This window comes from Notolepis coatsorum (assembly GCF_963971535.1).
Source record: "Notolepis coatsorum genome assembly, chromosome: 2".
Lineage (NCBI taxonomy): Eukaryota > Metazoa > Chordata > Actinopteri > Aulopiformes > Paralepididae > Notolepis > Notolepis coatsorum.
In genome coordinates, this window is record NC_140166.1 from 193,037,773 (window position 1) to 193,060,649 (window position 22,877).

The 22,877-nt window shown below is 43.4% G+C and overlaps 1 protein-coding gene across 2 annotated transcripts; it reads left to right on the forward strand.

The window, feature by feature from the left end:
* The first annotated feature begins 412 nt into the window (after nt 1-412).
* On the forward strand, nt 413-22,319 carry marchf2 (membrane-associated ring finger (C3HC4) 2). Of its 2 annotated transcripts, none has more exons than XM_084307381.1 (5): nt 413-557; nt 17,130-17,395; nt 19,647-19,851; nt 20,321-20,530; nt 22,081-22,319. In XM_084307381.1, the coding sequence occupies exons 2-5, from the start codon at nt 17,220-17,222 to the stop codon at nt 22,237-22,239; spliced, it is 750 nt and encodes a 249-aa protein (XP_084163507.1). In that variant the 5' UTR covers nt 413-557; nt 17,130-17,219; the 3' UTR covers nt 22,240-22,319. The 2 variants fall into 2 exon arrangements, with proteins under 2 accessions (XP_084163507.1, XP_084163508.1); XM_084307382.1 differs by having other exon boundaries at nt 19,647-19,842.
* Nucleotides 22,320-22,877: the final 558 nt, after the last annotated feature.

Here is a 22,877-nt window from a genome sequence, read left to right on the forward strand (position 1 = left end):
TAACCTCACTGGACGCATACTTTTGCAAACCTACTTTTCCTCAAGATTGAACCATATTGTCTGATTGTAATGCATTACAAAACAATACATGAACAGAGTTGTACAAGTAGGATTCGACATTACAACAATGTAAATGCTCTTGGCCTGAGAACATCCTTTCCCCATTCTGATTGTTTTAGATAGATGGCCTTTATTATTCTGTATGCAATGTTTAACTACTCGGCGTCAGGCTATTTTTATTTTCTTCCGTTTAACTTGGGAGGAAATGTGTCTAGTATTATTATTTAAAAAATATATATATTTATGACTAGTATGTCAACTTGTAGTTGTGCGTGACTGGTGACGAGCTGCCCCTCTCCAAGTGAAAGGAAAGCGTCTGGGAGTGGGAGGCAACTAACCTGTGATGATAAGAGTAGGGGTGGTCTCTCTGTGCAGTGCAACGTTAGCTAAAGCAAAGCTAGCATATTAACGTTTACCTTTTTGTTTAGTCAACCGACATGGATTCAGTCAAATCCAACATATAACAAAATGAAACGAGAAGCAAACACACAGTGACAGTGAGTACATCGTGTTTGTCGGTTAACGTTAGCATGTTGCCCAGCGCGATAACAGCTGTGAGAACCGATGTGTTAGCATGGATTGCGTCTATTTGCTGGATTTGGGATTACCCCACAATTATGGTATTTATGCGTATTTGTGTCCTGCGATCATTTATATTATAGGTTACATATTTAGCACACATTGCAACTTCAAAAAGCAACGTTCGCTTTTGTTTAACCAATGATGTGTTAAACTTGTATAATTCCATGCATTGCATACACCTTTATCCGTTCCAGAGAATAGTCTCAGTCTGACGGAGCCAGAGCCACAGCAGTTGGCTTTAACGGTAATGGAATTGACCATGATGACACCTGTCCTTCAGCTGGTGTCTGCTACATAATATACTGGTTTGATCTCCTAGTTATTATCACTGTAACGTTAATGTTACGTAGTATTAAGTTAGTATTCATCACGTAAGACAGTGCAAGAAAGTAGCACAACCAGAATAAGAACAACGATAATGTGATGTTGATGGCAATTGCTAGCTGATCGTTCCAATCAACAATGTTCTATTAATATTTTCCAGCACCTCCAAAACTAGGTTTTACTTGATTTAGCTAAATAATTGTGATAAGGCTAGATATTTATCTATGTAACATTAGCCTAACTATGTACAAAATAATGCAGTCATGCAGACATCTAACGTCTAACCTGCTGTGCCGTTCAAAGCGTTAAAACACACAGATCAAGCAGTTAATGGGTCAACAGAGCAATGTTATTGTTTTTCACTTGACAACTTTGAGCTGCTGTGTTTTGCTGTATCTCTGTCTGAGTAAAGGGCTGCCAGTGACTGTGTAGGAGTAGCCTTTAAATGTGTAGACGCACAGACAACGGCGATGAGCCCTTTAAATGAATGGCATGCTGTGTTATCTTGACGAAGTCTTATCTGAGGGGAGACAGCTTTGTTTTATCAGGCTCTGTTGCTCATGAGACTGCTACAACCACTCTGACTTCTTTAGCAGAGAGGTATGCACTGCAGCAGGCTTTACTCTTGTTGTTGTTAAACGTTTATTTAATAAATGGCATGCAAAGCAAGTAATATAATACATGTGTTAAACTTGAGCTGGCCTCTAGTTGTAATTTCATATCATCCAACATCAGCTCCTTTGACACATTTGTAACCTTTCTGAGCAGTACTACTACCCTTGTATTGTGTTTAAAGTAAACTCCAGTCCAGAGTACCAATTTGGTGCTTCTCAGTTTTTGGTTGCCCTATAAATGTCATTTATTATCACCCTCTTACTACAGTGTAGTAGTATCCTGTAGTACCCTACCCTCTAGAATGGACCATGTAGTACGCCTTAAAGCGTGATGTAGTTATCTATTGCATCTGAGATGAATTTGTTAAAATTATCGTCTGACAGGAGCAGAGTTAAAAGTCTCCATGGAGATGAGTAACGTCGTAGTGAGGTGAGTTGGATATCTAACGTAAGAGGCGTGTGGTCAGAGATGACAATGGGATGATATTTAACAGATGTGATGAGTGTTTTCTGTCTTTGTTTATAAATCTGTTTTTTTTTTTTTTTTTTTTAAACTGCAGCCTAGTTGGTTATTGAGTAATAATTTTCAAAGTTCACAGGGTTTGTTTTTGTTTTCCTCAGTTTTGTCATTGATGAATTTATTTTGTGCAGATTTGATCATGGTGTTTAATTACATAGTTTCTTTGTTGTTTGAGTTCAACCGTTTGAGCTTTTGGCAAGCTTTGACTGACTTTTATGAAGATCAGACCATTTTTTATCTCTGGTTCTCATAGCGGTCAGTATGTCTGAGTGCATCCATGGCTCAGCGTGATCTTTAACCCTGGTGGTTCTTAGGGGGCCATGTTGTTTAGTATTGTTGAGTATTTGGTTTTGAATCCAAGCCATGGAATCCAAGCCATTTCTTCAACTAGTAATAATAATAATAATAATTTCATTTATTTTGTATAGCGCTTTTCAAAGACCCAAAGTCACTGACAATAGGCAAAAAAGAAACAAAGAAAACAAAGAAACATAGAACCACAGGGAAACGGAGGACAATAAGAAATACACAGGAACATAAAACCATGAGTAACGGATAACAAATACGGGAGTGAGTAGGGGAGACAGTCGGGAGGAGAGTAAGGGAAAACCAAGGGGGGTGGGGGGGGGGGGAGAGAGGAGAGAACGTGGGGCAGGGGGAAATGGTGGCGAGTTGGAGGAGGGTGGTTATGGGTAAGGAAGGTTGAATGCTTGGGAGAACGGGTAGGTTTTGAGTCTGGATTTGAAGGTGGAGAGTGAGGGAGAGTCTCTGATGGTCTGAGGGAGGGAGTTCCAGAGTCGGGATGCAGCTTGTGAGAATGCCCGGTCACCAAAACTTTTGAGTTTGGATGACGGGACAGTGAGGGAAAGAGTGGAATAGGACCGGAGGGAACGGGTGGGGCGGTAGGGGAGAAGGAGGTCAGTCAGGTAGGGGGGGGCCAGGCTATGGAGGGCTTTGAAGGTCGGGTAGTATTTTGAAGTTAATGCGTTCCTTGATCGGGAGCCAGTGGAGGGAGTGGAGGACAGGAGTGATGTGATCGCGGGACCGGGTGTTAGTGAGGAGGCGGGTGGCTGAGTTTTGGACCATCTGCAGTAGGGATGCCCCGATCACGTTTTTTGCCACCGATACCGATCGTCGTGAGCCATATCGGCCGATACCGATCCGATACCGATTGTTTTTGATTAAAAAGAAATTAAAAATTATTTTATATACTTTTTTTTTTTTTTTTTTTTATAAAATATATATATTATATAATTAGACTTGTACTTGTATTATCTGCGAGACATCGCCACCACGCAACAAGTCAAAATGCTCGCTATCTGCAAACAGCTCCACTGTCTGTGTGTACTCTAGTAGCCTCCAGCTCCAAAAAGGATTCTCCGGCGCTGCAGCGGGACCCTATTGGTAACGTTATTGTGCTTTGGTCATTTCACATTCAGCAAGCCCTCAGCTCGAATACGCATTAAATCAATGTTATAAGACATTGATATCAAGAGCTATCTGTAGCTACTGCTAGCCGGCTAGATGACGTTAAGACAGAACTTTAGTTCAATGGGACATTTCGTTTTGAACAGTAAACTAACGTCAGCTAACGCAAGCTAACGCAAGCTAACGGAGGTATGAACATGGACTACTACTAGACTTTCTATCAGGAGCTATCGGTAGCTAGCCGGCTAAATACCGTTAGACAATGCCTACTAAACGTGAATAGTTGACTGGGTAATTTTGTTTAAACAGTAACGATAGCTAGGTAGCTAATGTTAGCGCAGGTCGAATGCACTACAGACTCGAGCAGAGGAGCCGCCTCTCAGTCCTCTTTGTTTACAAACTCTACACAGGGGCGGGCGGGGCTATGGAGGAGGAGCAGCGGCAGTTTGCAGGTCGTGTGTGTCTGAGACAGACAGCGAGTGAGAGCTTCGCTTGATCGGTTTCCGCGATCGGCGAATATGACTCATTATCGGAATTCACAGATTGCATATTTATACTGAGTATCGGCCGATAACGATCGGTGGCCGATCGATCGGGGCATCCCTAATCTGCAGTTTATGGAGGGAGCGGGAGGTGATGCCAGTGAGGAGGGAGTTACAGTAGTCCAGGCGGGAGGAGATGAAGGAGTGTATGAGGGATTCAGCAGCAGGGGGGGAGAGGCAGTGACGGATTTTGGCAATGTTGCAGAGGTGAAAATATGAAGTTTTGACAATGGAGCGGACATGGGGGTCAAATGAGAGGGTGGGGTCGATGATGACACGGAGGTTGCGGACTAGGGGGGAGGGGGTGATGGTGGAGTCATTGATGGTGAGTGTGATGGGTCCGCATCTGGTGAGGGTGGTGTTGGTGCCGATGATGAAAAGTTCTGTCTTGTCGCTATTTAATTTGAGGAGGTTATGGGTCATCCAGGTTTGTAGTTCCGTGATGCAGGATTCAATGTGACTGAGGGGAGGGCTGTGGGGGGATTGTGTGGTGATGTAAATTTGGGTGTTGTGTTGTCAGCATAGCAGTGGAAGTTGAGGTTGTATTTGCGAATGATGTGACCAGGGGAGGAAATTAGGCCACTTTACTCGCCAATTGCGAGTATTTTTTACGTTTGGCGAGTAATTCATGAAGAGCACTCGCCAGTCTGGCGAGTACTAGTAATTACAAAACAAAACAAAAAAATCATTCTGCAATCTGCTGATTCGCTCACTGGCACAAACCGAACTCTGACTCCCCCCTTGATTCCTCCCATTTGCGCCACATAATAATCAGACCATAACCAATGAACATCATCGTTGTACAGATGCGCTCTAAGCTCCTCCAATGAACACTCGTTTTCTAGAAGATGCCGCCCATCTAGGGGAAGTGGACAGACCACTGCGTGCGGCCCTACAGACTCCTGTCACCGGCTTGACAACGTAGACAAACTTACAAAAACACATGAGTGGATGAAAATAATTGCATGTAGAGTCGTCGCTTTCGGATATCGGTGCGGTCTGACATGGGGGCGAACAACAGCACGCGACGCGTCTCCTTCGAGTCGGATGAGAATGACACGTCAACCAGCATTAGCCGGCTAGCTACCTAGCATGTAACAAGCTACCATAACGCGCATTCAACATAGTGGACGACTATACTGAGCGGCTTTGCTTAAATGCAGCCGAGTGACATTTTATTATTACCGGGTTTCCCAGCATATCACCACTCGCCCATATGCCCTTCACAACGGTGATGTTGTCATATTTGGCATTCAGAACACACCTGCTGAACCCCTAGCGTTGTCGATTCGGTTCCAATGTATTGTCATCTTACAGCACAAGTACAGTACAACCAGAATACATTTGGCATACAACCAGAGTGCAAATGTAACAAGTCAAGTTCAAGTTGTTTTATTTAGCTATTACATTACAGTGAAATGCTTGGTTCTTTCACTGCCCAACCCAGTATTGATTGATTGATTGAAAACTTTATTAACAGATTGCAGAATGGGTACAATACAGTACAGCTCAATACACACAATTGTTAAGGGGATGCAGACCAGAGAAGGACTTTAGTCTTGTTTACATCAGGGTCCCCCATTTCAGTCCTGTTTGCTTAATGCCTTGTCCACTTCCTCCACACTCCAATATGTTATGATGAATTGAAAATGGGGGACCCTGATGTAAACAAGACGAAAGTCTTTCTCTGGTCTGCATCCCCTTAACAATTGTATGTATTGAACTGTACTGTATTGTACCCATTCTGCAATCTGTTAATAAACTTTTCAATCAATCAATCCCTTCAACCCTGCTCCTGTCAAACCTGCTCTTTCCATTCCCTCCATCATGTCCCCCCTTTCTGATGAATATTTCCTGCACTTAAGAGTCAGACACACATTCCTAGTAGTTGAGCTGTGATGAATGAAAACTTTATTTAACAGATTGCAGAATGGGTACAGTACAGTACGGCTCAATACATGCAATTGTTAAGGGGATGCAGACCAGAGAAAGACTTTCGTCTTGTTTACATCAGGGTCCCCCATTTTCAATTCATTTTCAATTCATCATTCAGTATAACCTAGACCAGCCCAACCCAGCATCTTTCACTGCCCAGTTCAGCCCAACCCAGTCCAGAATAGTTCCCTCTTTCATGTTAATATGTGATTTAATGATGTAATATTTTGAAGAGTAGAGACAGTGTGATTAATTTACTATGATTGAAAATCAATTTAGACGAAGACGTACAAAGAAGTAATTATCACAATTAGCGATTTTTTTTGTCTGGTAAAAAATCTATTTGGCTGGTAAAAAAAATCAGATACCCGCCAGTTGGCTGGTAAGCCAAAAAGTTAGTTTCCTCCCCTGGATGTGACCGAGGGGGAGAATGTAGCAGATGAAGAGCAGGGGGCCTAGGACTGAGCCTTGGGGGACCCCCTGTGTGACTGGGGAGGGGGAAGAGGTGTGGCTGGAGAGGGAGATAAATTGATGTCTGTCAGTGAGATAGGAAGAAAACCAGTCAAGTGCTGTGCCCTCAACACCCAGTTGGTGCAGCCTTTGGAGGAGGATGGAGTGACCCACTGTGTCAAAGGCTGCACTGAGATCTAGTAGGATCAGGATGTTGAGGGCACCAGCATCAGCGGAGATGAGGAGGTCGTTGATTACTTTGACCAGTGCAGTTTCAGTGCTGTGAGCAGGGCGGAAGCCAGATTGAAGGGGTTCGTAGAGGGTGTTGGACTGGAGATGGGAGTGGAGTTGGGAGGCAGCAATGCGTTCAAGTGTTTTGGAGAAGAAAGGGAGATTGGATATGGGGCGGTAGTTGGAGAGGTTGGATGGGTCGAGGGTGGGTTTTTTGAGGACAGGGGTGACAGCGGCATGTTTATAGGGGGAGGGGACGTGGCCTAGGGATAGTGACTGGTTGAAGAGGGCGGTGAGGTGGGGGATGAGAGCAGGGAGGCAGGCCTTGGTGGTGTACCTCTGAGCTCATCTGACCAGTCTAGGCTCTCCAGTTCTTGGTTAAAGTAGGGCTGGGCGATATATCGAGTATACATGAGATGTAGTCAATTACTATATCGTGAACATCGAGTATATGTTGTAAGTAGAGATGTTCCGATACCATTTTTTCCTTCCCGATCCGATTCCGATACCTAAGCTTTGGGTATCGGCCGATACCGATACTGAACCGATACCAGTGCATACATAAATTTTTTTTTTTATAAAAGTATATTATATAAATTATAAAACTATTATAATTTTTTTTTACACCTACAGATACTGTTTTATATATACTGTTTTTTAGTAACAACTAGAAACTAAGTAATGGTATTTATTCAACAACAGGTGATTGTATAGATTAGTATTAGTATCATTAACTATGCTCAATGAGTTCACCCACGGAAAGGTTGTTGGGACATTGTTTCCGCACGGACGCTGTTGCACTTGCTATCCAGTCTGCAGAGGCTCTGGCTAGTAGTAACATGTATGTTGTGATTTTCGATGCAAAATAAATATTCAACATTCTCTTTTGAGACTCCGCCTCAGACTCTTATCCTTTGGCACTAAAAGCTAAACATTGTCACCGGTATGGCTGTCGCAACATGTCATTAATTGCGTGCGAGAGGTCGATCAGCGACGACACTTTAGGTTAGCCACATTAGCGTGAGCTAACGTTAGATGGAAAGACAATGTAACGTTACTGCCAGTAACTTACTGGTGAAAAAGTGATTTACCTTGGAATACTCATTTGCCAACTTGCTGTACTTTGCTTGCAAGTCTGCAGCCATTATTGCTGGATTATGAATAGCCCCAACTTTAGCCAAGGTAACGTTAAAGATAAAACTAGCTTTTCAGCTAGCGCTTCAGCTAATGCTAATAACACCAGCAAGCCCCGCTCTGCCGGGACGATGTCAATTAAGAAAGTATCTGCTGTTAAAATGACAAATGGCATTGACACTTTAATTCACAGTCTATTAAAAACACGTTTGTTTTATAATGCTCGCTCTCAGCAGACCGCACGTGTTGTTGATAAATTACGTCATATGGGATCAGAGGCTAGACTTTCGGCGTACTCGCCGATACCGATACCAGCATTTTAGGCAGTATCTGAGGCATTTCCGATACTGGTATCGGTATCGGAACAACTCTAGTTGTAAGTAACATCAGTTAGCCGCCGCTGCTAAACAAACCTATCAAAACATACACGGACCAACTTGCTTTAGCGCAGCGCTTTCCTCTCATTTCATTATAGACACAGACCTGCACGGACCTTCAATGACGAGCAATTGTCATTTCATTAGACACAGACCAGCTCGGACCTTCAATGACATGCAATTGAATTGAATTGACACGACCAACTGGCTAATGTTGGCTGCTGTTAGCCGCTGGCTAACGTTAGCCGCTGTTAGCCGCTCAGCTAACGCTAAACTAACTAACTAACTAACTAACGTGACTCCGCGACACCAGTTCCATTAGTGAGGAAAGGGGGGGGGGGGGGGGTTATCTCTTTCTCTCTCTCTCTACGTTCAATGATTTAAAGTGGCCACACGTTACAATATAAATACTAACTGGATAGTTGATTATAAACATTTAATTTCATTATCTGAAATATTATAAAATCATTAAGTCTGCTATAAGCCATTATCCCTTTGTGTGTGATTATTATTGTCTCACACTAGTGTGTATATAAAGTGTGTGTGTTTTAGCTAAAGTGGATAGAAAACACAGTAAGAGTTTTTATATAAATTGTCTTACAGTAGATAATTGTATTTTTAATAAAAAAATAAAAAGTAGTAGTGTGTCAGTAGACTACTCTTAGTACATTTTTAGAAACGTTTAATTTAATTATTTTTTTAAAGCATCTTCATGGTTTAATGCAAACATATGTTGCAGGGACTGACCCACGTAATTTGTTTTTTCGTGTTCCACCCTCTGTCCCACGCAATGTATTTCCCCATTGCCCATTTCTAAATCGTCTTGTTTAAAATAAATAAAGCATGGACATTTGCATGGTGTGCGTATTCATCCACAATCTATAGCTCAACATGAAAATATTCGCAATTAATCGTAAAGGTAGCAAAATAACAACGTTTATGTTTTCGTTCACTGAGGAACTACACTCACTTTGGCGCTGCTGACTGACGTCACGTCACCACAGCGTAGACTCATGGTTTTAGTCGCAGACCTAGGATCAAATTTCCCTTACATTCCATAAGCTTAACAATTCGTACAATGGGAAAATAACTGACCCTGAATCTGTGGCTAGTATCTGTTTCACCCAACACTAGTGCTCCGGTGATCATAACCATTTATCTCTAAAGCTAACCACTATTTTAAAAAGCCACAACCAGGTTACCATATTTGTATTTATAATTTAAATCGTATAACGTTATTTTGCTGCATATTAAATCACTGTAAAAAATACTAATGTAAATCATTGTTTCGTTGTACATATTGTGTATAGTTTATCACGTTATTGTTTTTTATGTAACTTTAGTAGCTAGCCGGCATTCCCGAAACTCTACATGCAGTTCTCTCCTCTTTGTATACTTTTGTCCTCACCAACAAATTATTCTGCCAGGGAACTTATGGACACGACCGTAGACAATTGCTAACGTCTAGTACGTTAACTTTAGCTAGGTAACGTTAGCTAGCATGGTATCAGCTGGCCGTGATGTGTATTAGGCGACAACACAGAACGCCAGGCATTTTCCTGCCATACACTGGTAAGTGTAGTCATTTTTTTTTATCCACTTTTTCTCCTTATTTTTCTCCCATCCCAATTTCGCCTCGCCAATTCTCCCTTCAATTCTCCCCTCCCCTGTCTCGAACGTTGCTAGACTATGCCTCCCACTGGTCGGCTGCAGTGAGGACCAAGCGTTGCATCACGTGTCCCCTCCGGTACACGAGGAGGCAGCTGTCGCATCTTTTCACCTGAAGAGCGCAATCTCTCAGTGGCGAGGAGTAACGCGTGGGAGGCTCACGCTGCCCCCGATACTTCCTGATTCTGCTGTACAGGCGCACCAACCGACCTGTAGGAGTCGCTGTCCACAACGTCCAATCCCCACCCACCGGCTTTCTACCCCTAACACTGCCAATTGTGTTAATATGAACGACCAGCCAAGCCGGTAGCAACGCAGAGATCTGGGCTCGATACCAGCATCTCCTGCGTTAGTGGCCCTGTCTGTCTGTCTGTTTGTCTATCTGTCATATCTGGTTGCCTGTCTGTCTGGCTGTCTGTCGGTCTGTCTGTCTGTTTGTTTGTTTGTTTGTTTGTTTGTCTATCTGTCTATATCTGGTTGCCTGTCTGTCCCGACAGAGACAGAGAGAGAGAGGGGGGGGGGGAGAAAGAGGGGGGGGGAGATAGAGGGAGAGATAGAGCTCTTGCTGGGGCTCCACACTGCTCTTTCAGGAGTACAGTCACACTGATCATCATTCTAAAATGAATTCTAACATACTAATTAATTATATAACGGGTTACATACAAAATGGACAATAGAACACTGGAACTGGAAATCATAAAAAAATCTTCAAACGGGGACTGACTTCGCATATAGACTAGGCATTTACAGCTGTCCCAATGTAAATGTGCCTTCCTCGGTGCGCTTCCGCGTGCTCAAGTCGTCGGTCCAGGTGTGCCTGGCCAGGCGCGCGATCCCGCGCGGAACCCATGCGTGAAATTCGTGCGCGTTCAGTGTGCCCGTGCCGTCATACCCCCCCGACACACAACTAACCGCCTCGGACAGTCCTTCATACCAGCGGCCATCGGGCTCCACAACAGTGGGCAGCGACTAGCGGCCTCCAGGCTCCACAGCAGGGGGCAGCGACTGCTGCCAGACATTGACCTAGGACTAATAGGAACCCAAGGAGGACAATAACACGACCTTAGGCATACTGCACCTTATGTGGATACTGCGATACTGTGAATAATGTATATTTCAGTGGATACTGTGGTACTGTGAATAATGTATATTTCAGTAGATAGTAAATTATAACACTACCTTATGCATACTGCACCTTATGTGACACTGTGAATACTGTGAATATATTTTTCAGTTAGTTAGATAGTAAATTATATATTATTGACCTATTTGTTTACACTGCTTGTGTTGTTTTTACTACCTGTACCCCCCCCCCCTTCCCCCATGCTGCTATGATGCCTGAATTTCCCCAAGACGATCAATAAAGGAATATCTTATCTTATCTTAAAAATGCTTAAACAATAATGTTAAGTGGTAGAAGGGAACTCATTTTGTGCAAAGATTTAAGCTTTTCAATTTCCATGCGGCAGAATTGTTACAATAGCCGATAATCCATTTTCCCAATGATGAATCCCTATACGGGTGGAACAACCAGTGACGTCAGACTACACCTCCCTATTGGCGTGACTGTATGCATCAAATGGTTAAATCAAGCATTTTTAAGTGCTTTAGAGGAAATGTCAAAATATTGCGATATATATTGTGTATCGTGATATAGCAAAAAAATATTGCGATATCCTTTAGAGGCCATATCGCCCAGCCCTAGGTTAAAGGCCTCGCTAGAGTAGGTTTTGAGGTCCCTAGATGTGACCGTTTTGTGACAGCCGGGCTTTTGCTTTAGCTTTTTGCAAGTACAGAATATCATATAATGATCGCTTAACCCGCAGGCCGCATGCTATAAACTCTTTATTGGAGATCCTGGACTTGTCGGACGTCAGAATGAGATCAATGGTAGGTTGTGTTGAATCACACACTCTTGTGGGTTGGGTGATTAGCTGGCTGACGGATCACAACCTACTGAAGGACTTGGAAACGGGTGCTTCTTTTCGTCGCATATCCGTGTTCCAGTCCCCAATCAGATTTTTTTCTACATCTTCAACCCCAGCTAAACACCCATCAAGTGTATCAACAGGCCTGGTGGTGGTAGATCTGCTGCTGTGGCCTGGGTTAAGCCTGCTGGTAGTAGCTGGCCTAGGCTTGGTGCATAGTGCAGGTTGAATTGCTGCGGACCCGGGCTGAAAACAAGCCACCGCTGCTGCAGAGATTTCATTTATGCTATGGCCTGGAGGTAGCGGGCCACTGCTGAGGCCTGGGCAAAGCCTGATGGTAGCTGGGCTGTTGCTGTGGCATAAGCTAGGCCTGGTGGTAGCTGGGCTTCTGCTGTGGCCTGGGCCCAGCCTATTAGCTGGGCTGCTGCTGGAGTTTGGCCTGATGGTGACAAAGCTGCACAGTGGCATGGGTTTGGCTTGATGGCTGATTGTTTGCTAATGGCCCCCGGGTTCAATTGTATATCCCCACTTAGCAACATCAAACGCAACAGAAAACTGTAAGCACGATACTTGCTTTTGGTGGTTTGTTTACTGCAGTGTTTCTCCTAGGATTTCTTTCAGGGGGGGTGGTAGTAGGCCCCCCGAAACTACTAGTGTTGTCGCGGGACGCGCGTGTCATGGATACGTGGTGTCAACGGTGTCGTCATAGACGCGCACAGTAAGGTGGTATCGGTGCATTTCTCTACACTGAGCGGAAATTAAACTATTGCACATAAATTAGGTAAATAAATATTAACTATTTATTTACAACGCATAAATTAACTTATTTACAATTATACATACAGTAGTGACAACACGCATATTTTACTATTTACAATACAGGGAGGCACATACAACACTCATAACTATTTACAACCAGTGTCCAAGCGAGCGCACTCAAGTTGTTCGGAAATTCTGAGGGCTCAGAGTGCACACTGGATGCTCTGACCGAAGAGTCAGTTTATCAAAGCGGAGCAGATTTTCAGAGTGAATTAATAAAAAAAATTATTAGGTTTTTGGTAGATTATTTTATTGGTTTTTACTACCGGGCAGTCCGGTAGAGAGAGAGGAATAATGGGAGACAGAGCAGGGGAAGACATTCGGCAAAGAATGCCGGGTCCGGGAATCAAACCCGGGTCGGCCGTGCCGCGACGCAGCGCGTTACGTGGTTCGCCACTCGGGCGCCCCCAGAGTGAATTTATTAACTCACCTTAACTATGAAATCCGTTTTTTATCTTTTCCTGTTTTCGGATATGAATTTTCCTGTTTTTGCATTTCTCTGTTTTTAATTGTCCTGTTTTCGGATTTCTCGGATCTTAGATTTATTTTCCTTTTGTATTTAACCAAAAAAAACAATACAAAATTATGTTTTTAACTAACTTTAATAACGGTACATTAACAGTGCCAGTGCAGTTCAATGTTCAGTTCAGTTATGAGGTTTTTTTTTCAGTTCAGTTCAATGCAGTTCAACTGCCTGTGCAGTGCAATAACTAAATAATAATTAAATCGTTAAATAATACAAAATAATAATTTGTTTAAAATAAATCAGAAAAAACTGTCAAATGTAATTTCTTTCAAAGAGATGTCCTTTAAAGGTTCATGCTTATCCCCATCTCTGGCTGACATCACCAGTGTGATACATGATGAGGCCTTTTGCTGAAGCTTCTCTCTGTATAATTATTATATAAATATAAGTTTAAATATCAACATTATCTGGCCATCCTCAATAAATACTACTCCTCTGACCTCATCTGGTCTTTGCAAAGACCAGAGTTGGGACGGGCACGCCGCGCGCACACACAGAAAGGGAGAATGGCTTGTGTGTGTGTGTGCACGAGCGCCCATTAAGCAGACTTAATGATTTTAGAATATCATTAAGTCAACTATCCAGTTAGTTTTTATAGTGTAACGTTTGGCTACTTGAAGGAGAGAGAGAGAGACTGAGACTTGTTACGCGCAATGCTAGTAGTCTGTCTCGGAATTGTCTCGGAGTTGTCTGGATTTGGTAGCTTTTTTCTGCATCTCCGTAGACTTTAAACCGTGCTGCGCCACCGGTTTAAAGTCGTAGTGAAGATTGATTTATATGAAAACCGATTTATGTATAATGTAGCTAGCTCGCTAACGTTACTGTGATTAACACTTTGAGCGCCACGCTAGGGGTGGACGGTATAAACGGTATACGGTATAAACGGTATGAATTTGCTCTACGGTATGGATTTTGACTATACCGTCTAAACCGGTAGTGCAGCTCTAAAATACCAATGACGTCATGTAACCACAGCGCGACTATTTCACTCGCATTTGCCCCTAAAAATAGATAGAATTAGTCATAGATAATAGATATGTGCGAACTGGAAAAAGTTATTTAGGAGGCTTCGCGCAGTGGGCGTGCCAGCCCCTACCGCACGCATGTAAACACGGATCTAGTAGTCTAGTGGGACGGGACACGGGAGCTCAGCTGTCGGCGGCGTCTCCCTGAGCTAACGTTAGCTTAGCTACCGTTACAAAATGACCCAGTCAACTATTCACTTTTAGTTTAATACATGATGAGGCATTGTCTAACCGAACGGTATCTAGTCGGCCAGCTACCGATAGCTCCTGACATCAACAAACGCTCCACAAAGTCTAGTAGAGAGAGACGTGTGTGTGCTACCTGTTAGCCGTTAGCTCACGTTAACGCGAGTTAGTTCACCGTTCAAAACGAAATGTCCCATTGAACTAAATAATTCACTGAGGCGTTGTATTAACGTTATATATCCGGCTTAGCCGGATAGCTCCTGATATCAATGTCTTATAACACTGATTCGATGCGTATTCGAGCTGAGGGCTTGCTAACGTTATTCCAATATAATAGGGTCCAGGTGCAGCGCCGGAGAATCCTGGCCGTAGCTCTGCTCGAGGCTACTGAGTATAGGTCCAGGTGCAGCTCCGGGGAAACCTGGCCGTAGCTGGAGGCTACTAGAGTACACACAGACAGTGGAGCTTGTTGCGTGGTGGCGATGTCTCGCAGATAATACAAGTACAAGTCTAATTATATAATATATATATTTTATAAAAAAAAAAAAAAAATTATATAAAATAAACATTTTTTTTTATCAAAAACGATGATACCGTGATATATACCGTTACCGTCTATGCTTCAAATTATACCGTGATATAAATTTTAGACCATACCGTCCACCCCTACGCCACGCCTGGTTTTCCGTTTTACCGCTTGAATGCCACCATCGGCGCCAATGTTAACGTTAATATCGCCTAATCTATGTTTTAAATTATGGCTATGTGTCTAATCTGCCCATCGCATTATCAAATACTATTTTCCAGTCAGTGCTGTGAAGGCAGATTGTTTTTTTATCGCGTCGTTTCCGTTTCAGAGCAGTTAGAAAAGCCCCCGTTTTGATATAAAAAACAGCTCATTCTGGAGCATTCTATGAAAATCGTCTTTTAGTGGAATATTCCACAACGTTGATATTCGTCGGCCTTTTTATGAATCGTTTTCAAATAAACTCTAGATGATCAATATTATACGTGCACGCAAGCACATTACGGCCGCGCACTGATAATCGCTCCGTTGATTTCCTCACGGAGTTTTACAGTGAAACCGAAAGAAGACATTTCACAAAACAGCTTATAACTTCATCAAACTTACTCTGATTATCCTAACACTGATAACATAGAGTCCTTACCTGACATCAGATGGTATCCAACTGGTATATTCCAATTCCTGATCACCATTCGAAAAAATCGATACGTGTATGGATCCAACGCGATACAGTAGAACTCCATGATCCGCGGGGCTCTGAGGCTCCAGAATGAACTCTGGTAACCCCGACTGGATCAATGAACTGGAAAATGTGGAGTACCGGATTTTTTTCCCCATTCATTTTCATTGAGTCCATTCCAAAATCACTTATGTCATCTGGGAGATGACAGGGGGCGCTTTTTTCCACAGTGATCGCCGGCGCCCCTCGGCTATACTCGGGTAGGCTCGGGTGATGCAATAATTTTTCAGATCGCAAAAAAAAAAAAAAAAAAAAAAATCAGAGAAATCTCGTGAGTGGCACTCAAAGTGTTAAAGCAAGCTTTAAAAAAATATATATATATATTTTTTGTATAAATTCTTTATTATAATTCTTTTTTTATTTTAAAGAAAAATTGGAGGGGTGGGGGGTCCCGTTGGCCAAGGCAATGGTAGGGGAAACACTGTACTGTGTCCACTAGAAATTCCACTGTAAACTTCTTTCTGCCAGAAAATGGTGTATGTAATTAAATGTCCATGCCCAAAATAAATAAATCATGGTATGTCAATCCAAGGTGCAGGATGTCAAAAAGTGGACAATGATTGATTTCGTGCCAAGCAGAAGCCTTGAGTTGGTGGGACAAGCAGAAGCCACAAACAAAGGAACAAAGTCCAAACACAAGCATTTTCTCTGTACCTGTTGGTTGAATCTCACTTCGGAATCCCATCTTTCTTTGAGTTTAAAAATGTTTGCTGAAAAACTTCAGCTAATACTGTAAAAAAGGAGGATAGGTGTGGATCCCCACAAACCACACCGTCCTTCGGCAGCCATTTGCTTCTTCAGTGGAAGAGTTCATACTGTATGTTCAGATGCCTAGTGGTATTCATGTATGTAATGTAACCTTACTAGACAATAGACATTCACACAAGGAGCTTTGCGACGGACGCGCAAAGTGACAGATCCTGATCATCCTGGTGTGATGGACAAGCACAGCTTCAAATTGAAGTTGCGTTCACCCTCCAATAATGCTGTGAAGTGTAAACGAATCATAACAGAGAAAATGAAGTTTCTGCTGAAATGGTTCCATCCAGAAATAGAGGAAAAACAGACGGATCCCTGTACCTTTCAACTAAAACTAAATTTACACAGACACATGCATAGACAAAAATTATTTAGCAGGTTGGAGCTCCAGTTATGCAAGCTACAGTTGCCTGTAAAATAACGTCATCACAACGACAGTGGAAAAAAAATTACTTAAAAAAGTTTACGTTAAACAGAATTCATGTTGTGGCAAATATTTGATGTTTGCAATTTCATAACAATCATACTGATCAAATGATGTACTGTATATCCACGGCACTCAAGCAACACTTGAAGGATGACGCTGCATTAGTATTTGATAGAGGACGGTTGTAAGTCAGCCAAATATGACCTGAACACAATACAAGTTAATACAACATGGTATTTCTGATAGTGAGGTCAATAGTACTGACTCCAATAGTAAATTAATCCATCCTCTTTCTCTCTCTCTCGCTCTCTCTCGCTCCCTCTCTCTAGTTGGGCCTAACGACTCCAACCTGTGGAAGAGCAGAGTGCTCCCCCCCCCCCCCCTACTCCTCCAGTCATCCCTTGCTGGAAGGTGTAACCATGACGACAGGGGAATGTTGCCATCTTCCTGGTTCCCTGTGTGATTGTGCAGGCGACCTGTCAAAGAGTGTGGAGGAATCGGGCAGTGCTGGCTGCCAGGCTCAGTACGTCACCCAGGTCACAGCCAAAGATGGACGGCTGTTGTCCACCGTCCTCAAAAATCTGGGTACACAGAGGTAAGGGCCAACCAACACACATCAGGTCTACAGAAGCCACCAACTGATCCTGCTTGGTGTTACAACATGTCTTCAGTAACTCTTCATTGAGTTTAAGTCACATTTCTGAAAATAGTTTTACTAAAATAGATTTTCCCCCCTCTTTTATATTACTTTTGTATTATAGTTTTGAGTATGAGCTCTCAAACTAAGGGAAATGCAATGACATCAAATCCCATTGTCTGAAATGGTTGAAAGAAGATTTTATGGACATGGTCATGTTTGCTTACCTACCTAATACATCTAGAATTATTGAAATAGAAAAAACGTAGAGATGATTAACTTGAAAAACGGAAACATGAAAGGCCAGGAAGATTTCTTACAACCTATCTTGGATAATGCAATTTGGTGATGTCATCATATAGACCTTAAATATTTCTGCCCAAACAAGGGCGTCTGGCTCCACCATCTACCGCTGTTATGGAAACATGAAAGATCATCCCGAGCCTCGTCTGTGGTTCAGATCTTCACACCATCACCTAATCACAACTAAACCGTATACAAAGTAGAAGTCATTTTACAGCAAGTTAGAGCGACCGCGGTTCGACCATGGTTAGCTTTGGAATATTGTCTGTCCAAACATTAAAACACTTATCTAGCAAAACTATAACTTACTCCTCCTGTAAAACATCACTTTATCTCTCACTCCTCCTGTAAAACATCACTTTATCTCTCACTCCAAACGCACCATAAAGGACATAAGTACTGGTAAACAGGAAATGTTGTCCTTGCTTTCTTTTTGGAAAATGTCTTTCAAACCAAAAAAAGCACATTTTGGTGGGCTTTAACACTTTGAGTGCCAGCGACGAGAATTCTCGTTAGTTCATGCCAACCGTTGAGTGCCAACCGATGAGAAATCTCGCTTTTAATCGTAATTTTTTAAATTATTGATTTCCATTCATTTTTCATCAATCTAGCCTCACGTTACCAGTGGGGATCTGTCTGAGCTCGAACAGGGAAAATACCGCCCCCTATCGTCTCTCCGGATGGTATTGCACCCCATTGGATTGGACTGAATGAAATGGATGGAGGGAAAAAGAGTCCGGATTCCACATTTTACTTGTCAGGCATGTAATCCGAGCCTATTGCAGTCATCGCCCACCCTCAGAACAGCGTGGAATATGTCTTTCGACCACCCAGCGTTGGATCAATAAACGCGATCGATATTTGGAATGGCGATCAGGAATTGGAATAATCTTTTTGGAGAACATCTGATCTGAGGTAAGGAATCTATTTTACCAGTCTTGGGATAATCAGAGCTGTTTTCACCTATATATCAACGTGTCCCTTATGTGTGTGTGTGGCTGTGAGTGTGTGCGTGCTGATCAGGAAATAAGATAATCGATTTTTCAGCCCGCTTCTATAGCGTGCATAAGTACACATATACTATCGATAATCTAGTGTTTATTTGAAAACGATTCATAAATAGGCCAAAAAATTACTGTGTTTTGTGTATTACAGTAAAGCACGATTCCTGCAGAATCTTTTCTTTTTTCTGAAAGTTTAAAAAAACTAGCGTTTTTCAAAATGGTTTCGACAATGTTGACTGCAAACAAGTCATTGATAAGCGACGGCCGTATTAGACACATAGCCATAATTTAAAGGGGAACTATCTTATAAATGGCCTTTTTCAGTGTTTAACATTGTTTCCTAGCTATGTGGACTTATATTAATATGATCTATGTCTCTAATTCTCATATTGGCGCATTCTTCCAATTCTCCTCTCACAATATTCACCCTCACTGAACTGAGTCATCTGAAAATGTGCTGATTTGTGATGTCAGAGAGACTCGGCTGCATGAGACTGCTGAGACTCACACACACTCCACACAGTTCCCACCGTGGTTGGAGCCCAGGCTCAAAACAGCTTAAGATCTTGAGGTAGAAAAATGTTGTTTTTGAGCACTTGATTAGAAATACAAAACAATGAATTAAAAAAAATAAGAAAATACAGAGGTGTTCCATAAACTCACAGGAATTGTGTAAAAGTGCCCAAATAGTGAAAGAAATAGTAAAATAGTTCCCCTGATATAGTTTATGCGTTCACAAATGTGAGCGCTCTGTCATTGAATAGAGCGTTGGCACTCAATGGGGGTATCTAGGACTGGCACGGCTGGCACGGAAAGTGTTAAGGCCAAAGATAGGTCTGAGGCGAGATGTAGGTCGGAATGTTTTTCTCTTCACGACACTCCTGCGTCTCTCTCTCTCCCAGCGACGGTCCCATCTGCCGCATATGCCACGAGGGGGGCAGCAGTGAGGGTCTCCTGTCGCCCTGCAACTGCACGGGCACCCTGGGCGCGGTCCACAAGAGCTGCCTGGAGAAGTGGCTCTCCTCCTCCAACACCAGCTACTGTGAGTTGTGCCACACAGAGTTCTCCATCGAGCGCCGGCCGAGGCCCCTCACAGAGGTAACAAAGGTCAATGCCCCCTGCCTTGTCTGCACTGCTCTCTTTGCTCACATCTTGTCTACATATTTTGTGTGTGTGTCATTTAATTTTTTTTTTTGCGTCTGGGGGACTTTCTCCGATGTTCTCTTCCTGCTTGCTTGCTTGCTTCTCAGAGGAGGGAATAGAATGAGTGTGTTCATGTTATTGCTCTGATTGACTTTGTCTGACACTCCCTCTCTCCTGTACCTCTCTCTCTCCTGTACCTCCCTCTCTCCTGTACCTCTCTCTCCTGTACCTCTCTCTCTCCTGAACCTCTCCCTCTCCTTTACCTCTCTCTCCTGTACCTCCCTCTCTCCTGTACCTCTCTCTCTCTCTCCTGTACCTCTCCCTCTCCTGTACCTCCCTCTCTCCCCGTACCTCTTTCTCTCCTGTACCTCTCTCTCTCTCTCTCTCTCTCTCTCTCTCTTGCTTTCCTGCCACCATCCTTCCTCCTCCACAGTGGCTACGGGACCCCGGCCCCCGTAACGAGAAGAGAACGCTGTTCTGTGACATGGTGTGTTTTCTGTTCATCACGCCCCTGGCGGCCATCTCCGGCTGGCTCTGTTTGAGGGGGGCCCAGGACCACCTGCAGCTGAAGAGTCGGCTGGAGGCCGTGGGGCTCATCGCCCTCACGATCGCCCTCTTCACTATCTATGTCCTCTGGACCCTGGTAAACAAAACCCACCGCACACATAGAAGGGACTGTGGCAATATAACACACTGTAAACGTGGCTCTCGGAAGAAACGGGGAAAAAGGGAAAATAAATATATGTTGTGGAATATTTCAAATGAGCCATGACGGTGAACTGTAGAAATTGAGATAGTCATTTGTATATAAAAACATAGAACATAGTTTAATATCTGTGCTTCCACAGCGATCAGTTTATAGAGAGACACACGAGCGTCTGACCAGAAAGTGACAGAGCTCTGGTCAGAACGTACATTAATACATAATTGAAATGACGTACATTAGACATCCAGATATGACAGAAAGGTAAACAAAATCTGCCCTAGTGGGAGAAATGAATAAACAAGCCTTGGCTAGGCAGTGTTATTGTTATGTCTTTCACACCAGAGGCCAAATGCTCCTAACCTTGGTTCGTCGTTAAAGAGACGATCAGACTGTAGCCTAGTGTCTGGACTGTAGTCAGACTAGTTGATCATATTAACTAGTCAAAAGCTGTACAGAGATTTAACACAGATGCACATAGATAACATTTCCATTACAATGTCAATTGAAAGGATCAATAGGTGGCCACTGATTTTTGGCAACATTTTAGATTTCATATTATATCTCGACAGTAATCGATAGTATTAAAAAAAAAACGAAATGAAAACAATCCGTCGTTCCATTAGGGGGCAACGACATCCAATCAAACGAAACAATAAAGTAAAATGATTGGAACGAGCGAGCTGTTTATCAAACCCTCTAGTGACACTCGTGCTTGTTATGCCTGCTGCTAGTTACCTACCTAGCGTGGCTTTGGATGCATTCTGATTGGTAAGGGCATTGTCGATTTCGGTTTAAGGATTTGAAAATCTCAACGGCCGCCTATTCCTCTTTTAAGCTGTTAAGAGCCTGGAGTTTCTGAATGATCCAGTTTCCCTCATGACCTGGATGAGAGAAGAGGATTTTTATTTTTTATTTTTTTTATCTTTTTCCCCCTCCTTCTTTTTCCGATTTTTCTCCCATCCCACCCTTCCTGGTTGTTGCGCACTTTCCCCTACTGTTGGTCCGAGAGGCCGGAGACTGTCGCATGCTTTCCTCCGACGCATGTGCAGCCTGCCGGCAGCCAGCCTGGCCGCGCAGATTCTCACTGGGCGAGTGTGACGTGTGGGAGGCCGCACTACCTCTCTCCAGATCCTACCCTCGCTGAGCAGGTGCCCCGACCGAACTGTAGGGGTCGCTGTCCACAACGCCCAGGACCCACCCGCCAGATTTCCCACCCTCTAATACTGCCAATTGTATTAGTGTGAACGGCCAGCCAAGCTGGTGACAACGCCGGGAGCTGGATTCGAACACGCGAACCCAGCATCTCCGGCGTTGGTGACGAACGCAATCTCCGCTACGCCACCTGACCGCCCTGAGAAGAGGACTTTTTGAGCATGCCCGCTTTCTGTCGGCCAGTTTGAAATGTGCTTGCTGGGCGCTTTCCTTTTTTCTTTTGAACACTTAACACCTTTCTCCCTCACTCTCCTTATCACCTCTTTCCTCTACAGGTGTCGTTCCGCTACCACTGTCAGCTTTACTCTGAATGGAGAAGAACCAATCAGAGAGTACGTCTGCTCATTCCCGACGCCAAGGGGGCTCACTCTACCCAGCATTCCTTGCTATCCACCAAACTGATGAAGAAGTCGGCAGATGAAAGTATAGTATGAGAGCGGCGGGGAGACGTCGGAGGAGGAGGAGGTGTGTGTCAGTGGTGTCATTAGTGTGCTGGGGTTGTTTATTCAACCGTGCCTCCCAGCAAGACCTGGAGGGGGGGGGGGAAGCATTTTGTGGATTTTTTTTTTTTTTTTTTTTTTTTTTTTTTAACTTTTTTGTAACTTTTTTAATGCATTATCTTCACCCATCAAGTAGTTTCCCCAACCCCACACCTCTCCTCCTTTTTTCCCCACCCGGACCTCTCCAGCAACGCCAGCCTACTGGTGTGGAAACCAGTACATTTAGGTGAAGGTCAAAATGTAGTCTTACCTACAGGTGACTACGGTGTGTCTGGCGAAGCTTCTACAGAGGTTGATACGAATGTCACACGACAACGTGCAGACGACGTGGGAACGGCACCTAAATAAAAGCGATGATGACGACGGCGATGATGAAGATAATGAAAAAGATGACCAAACCCCCTGAAGTGTTAATGAACTGTTAAAGACTCTACATGTCGTCCCTCTTTAACCCTTTCACTACCGCACTACCAAATGGTTAACCCTTTCACTGCGACAATACAGAAGGTTAACCCTTTCACTGCCACACGACAAAGGGTTAACCCTTTCACTACCACATTACAGAAGGTTAC

Excerpts from the sequence above, each read along its gene's own strand:
- marchf2 (XM_084307381.1), top strand. The coding sequence starts at position 17,220 with ATGACGACAGGGGAATGTTGCCATCTTCCTGGTTCCCTGTGTGATTGT. Across the intron at positions 19,852-20,320 it reads CCCTCACAGAGGTAACAAAG|TGGCTACGGGACCCCGGCCC; the intron begins GTCAATGCCCCC and ends CCTCCTCCACAG. Across the intron at positions 20,531-22,080 it reads TCTATGTCCTCTGGACCCTG|GTGTCGTTCCGCTACCACTG; the intron begins GTAAACAAAACC and ends TTTCCTCTACAG.